The sequence below is a fragment of the Frankliniella occidentalis genome, unplaced genomic scaffold (genome assembly GCF_000697945.3).
Source record: "Frankliniella occidentalis isolate FOCC.00 unplaced genomic scaffold, Focc_3.1 Scaffold128, whole genome shotgun sequence".
Lineage (NCBI taxonomy): Eukaryota > Metazoa > Arthropoda > Insecta > Thysanoptera > Thripidae > Frankliniella > Frankliniella occidentalis.
In genome coordinates, this window is record NW_026267255.1 from 144,229 (window position 1) to 147,727 (window position 3,499).

General features: G+C 46.0%; 1 protein-coding gene across 1 annotated transcript in view; it reads left to right on the forward strand.

Annotated features, from left to right (window-relative positions):
• LOC127750055 (fidgetin-like protein 1) overlaps positions 1 to 547 on the forward strand; it is a 22,452-nt gene extending 21,905 nt beyond the window's left edge. The window contains exons 2-3 of the mRNA XM_052270590.1: positions 151 to 339; positions 428 to 547. Coding sequence (XP_052126550.1) covers positions 151 to 339; positions 428 to 547 — 309 coding nt within the window. The remainder of the gene's footprint in view (positions 1 to 150; positions 340 to 427) is intronic.
• Positions 548 to 3,499: the final 2,952 nt, after the last annotated feature.

A 3,499-nucleotide genomic window follows, 5' to 3' on the forward strand; every position in this document is an offset into this window, starting at 1 on the left:
ATGCCAGGCGCGTCGCAGCGTAACAGTGTTTCGTGAGATATCGCGAAGCCTGTTACGCGAGACGTGGTCTGGCGTACATCTACCTTGTTTATTATATGAACTTCCTCCTGTGTATATTAATTACCTTATTAATCTTTCATATCTTTCCAGGCTCGCCTTCAAATTTTACAAGCTATTTTCTTAAGGGAAAAGACTTCCTTGACAAACGAGGACTATAAATTGCTTGCTGATACACTCCAGGGGTACTCGGGGGCAAACTTGAAGAATGTTTGTAAAGAGGCCGCCATGGTACCAGTGAGGGAGTCAGGAGACATGCTTGACTCCATTAGTGTTACTGAGGTAAACATCAGTCTGTTTGTTCGAGGCGTAATATTGTTTTCGGTGCATCGCTCTGAAGTATTAATTGCAACATTTGCCTGACTTGCAGATCAGACCCACATCCAAAGATGATGTGATTTTGGCGGCACAGAAGATCAAACCCACAGTGTCACCTAAGGACTTGGTACACTACCGTGAGTATGATATGCTGTTTGGTGATAAACCTTAATCGTATTCTAGTGGTGTGAATAAGCTGAATAAGCACAACAAGCAGAAAGCAGGATAGCACTGAGAGCAAATGAGGTTCAATTTTATTACAATCATATTTATCCTTCTTTGAACTGGGCAAAAGTAAACTTAGGCTTTGGCTTCACTTTCTTGTGCATTGGAGCGAAGTGCAACACATTGAAAATGTACTTTAGGTATACTGACGAAAGCAGCACACATGTAAAGTAAAGTTATTTTGCACTTTGCTTTAACTCAATATGCAGGTTCACATGTGCCTAGTTTTAAAAAGATTAAATCTGTTCTATGACATTATAGCTAATTTGTTCTTACTTAGAACTACAGAACCTTAGTTATACGTGTTATCCTAAGCCAGGATTTAATAGTTTCTAAGCTAGTAAGGAAGCAGAAAAAGGTGTTGAGAATAGCTTGTTGGGATAGAGGATAAAGAAAAGTTTCATTCAACACCTACCTTTGAAGTTAAAAAGTGTTTTAACTGTAACGTCTCTGTATATGCATTGCATGCATTCTTAGCCAAGAAAACCCTCTCAACTTATGCCTCTCATTCATACTAAACTAGACTACAAAGGTAGAAACTCCAATCAAGGATACGAGTAATGACATTTTATCATATATTCAGACCAGTCTATCTTAAATCTTATGTAGGGTAAGGGGCCCAGTAGTCGACAGTACACCAGTAGTCGACACTTTCAACTTTGCGATCGAATTCCCGCGAAGTAGTTAACGTTAAAGTCTCGGGCGTTTTGCCAGGCTTAGGCGCACCCTATTGAGATTACAATGAACCCATTGCCGATTCTGAGCCACCTCCGGGAGCCGGTAGGGAGCGCTTCGCACAGAACACTGCTCGTCGCGTCACATCGAGCCATAATTTCTTAGCTCCGGAGTAGTGGGCAGGTGTTTGCTCGGAAGGTTCTGTGAGGCTGCCATTCACCCGAGTGGTTCCGGAGGACGTTTGTGTTGCTGTCAAAGATATGTATTATCTTTCCCCACTTAGGTTTTTGAAAATTTCGGTCAGGGACGTAACTAATGGTGGTGTCGACTACTGGGCCAGAAAAAGACATCTGTTCCAGTAGTCAACACTTACTTTATTTTGAGGGTGTGCTACCTTCATACGGGCTTATTCCGACAACTAGGGCCCTTTGTCAACGTGAAATGTTGTTGGGATCGTGTGTCCTTAATTTTCTAGTTCGTAATACGTCATGATGACATCAGTAAAGCACAAGGTGTCAATACTGTGCCGAATGTTTGCTTTCAGTGCCCCATTTGTGTAAAGCATTTCTCTGGGAATGTGCCCTGGTTGCCTGAGGAAAAGTGTCAGCAGACACAGGGGTCGAGGGGGGAGGGGGGTTGGAACCCCAATTGCACCGCCGCAGTCGCGCCAGTCCGGGCGGCTGGCCGCTTGGGTGGAGTGCAAAACTGGGATTGAACCAGTATACCTGGAATAAAGTACTTCAAGATATCCCAAGCTTGCGGCACAGTCCATTCTGACTCATTGTCTGACCTTCAACCCCTCTCTAAGGGTTCGAAGTTGGGTCATTGGTTTGGTCATTGAGGGAAATTGACACTTTTTACCCCCCTAGGCCGCCGTTGGCATTTGCGGCTATTTGCGGTTCGGTGTGGAATTTATATAGGGATATAACTCAGGTGTCGATACGCTGTGCGATATAACATCTTCAGCTTGCCCACAAGACATTTTAGGTAACAAACTAAGGTTTAATTACCAAGCTATTGCCGGCACTTCCCGGTTTTCGTATGTTACATCGTGTCGTCCTATACATTATTAGGTGCGGTTTGAACTGTTTCATTCAGGACTGTTTCATTTTAGACTAATTGCGCTAAGAAAATTATTTTCCGATATGTACCCAAAAAACGACGTTCTGTAAAACTAGAAAAAAATGTTTTTCACCATATTTCAAAAAAGGTCGCCTGAAGGCCGGAGAAGGTGAACAGCACCTCGCAAAGAGGGCCACGAAGGACACCCTGGAGGCCCAAAAGGCGACCGAGGCAGGGGAAGGCTAGCCAGGCTGCAGGGACCCATCAGACACGGCAATCCGGGTAAAATGACAGAGTGTCGACTACTGGGCCAGGCAGTGTCGACTACTGGGCCAAAGGTGTCGACTACTGGGCCAATGAACATTGTTTTTTGGTTTACATTTTTGTGTACAAAAATGTATTTATTTCCATTTTTGACCTATGAGGCATAAAGTTTGATCCTTCCACTACACACCCGAAATTTTTCCTTGACGCTACCGTACACCCACGCTCTGTTGTAGGCAATTTTGAAAAGCCTTGCTCTTAAACAGTCGACTACTGGGCCCCTTACCCTAAATACTGCACTCGTGGACCGGAGCGCGCCGCGGCTGGACCAACACTTGCACCAGGGAGTAGGAGGGGAGAGGAAGCGACCGGGCCGGCAGCGGTCGGGGGCTGGCACGGGTTGCAGCGCGCAGCAGCGAGCCGAGCGCGCGAGCGCGCGAACTGCGCAGCCGAAACCGGCCCGTCGCCGGGCGGTGGCGAGCCGAGCGAGATAATTAGATTATCAAACTAGACACGGTTTTTCCCGAACTGTGCGCAGCAGACATAATCAGGGAGTGCAAGCAGTGCAAGTTGATGCGGCTGGTGACGGAGCGGTAAAAGAAGAAGGTGAAACAGAAGAAGGTGACCGCGGCTGGTGCAGACATGACCAGGAAGTGCAAGTTGATGCGGCGGCCGATGATGTCGGTAAAGGAGCGGTCAAAAAAGGTGAAAAAACAGACAGCTGGTTTTCGTGCCTTTGCTCTGTAATGTGCTGTGCACAGGCAAATGAACATTGAAATTTAATCTAATTGTACTTTATTTGTATTCCTTTCCAATTTTGGTGGGTATGTCGTTGTCTGGATGGCAAAGGCGTGCAAAGTCACTCACTAGGGAAAATTAGCCTCACGGTTGGGGGGGA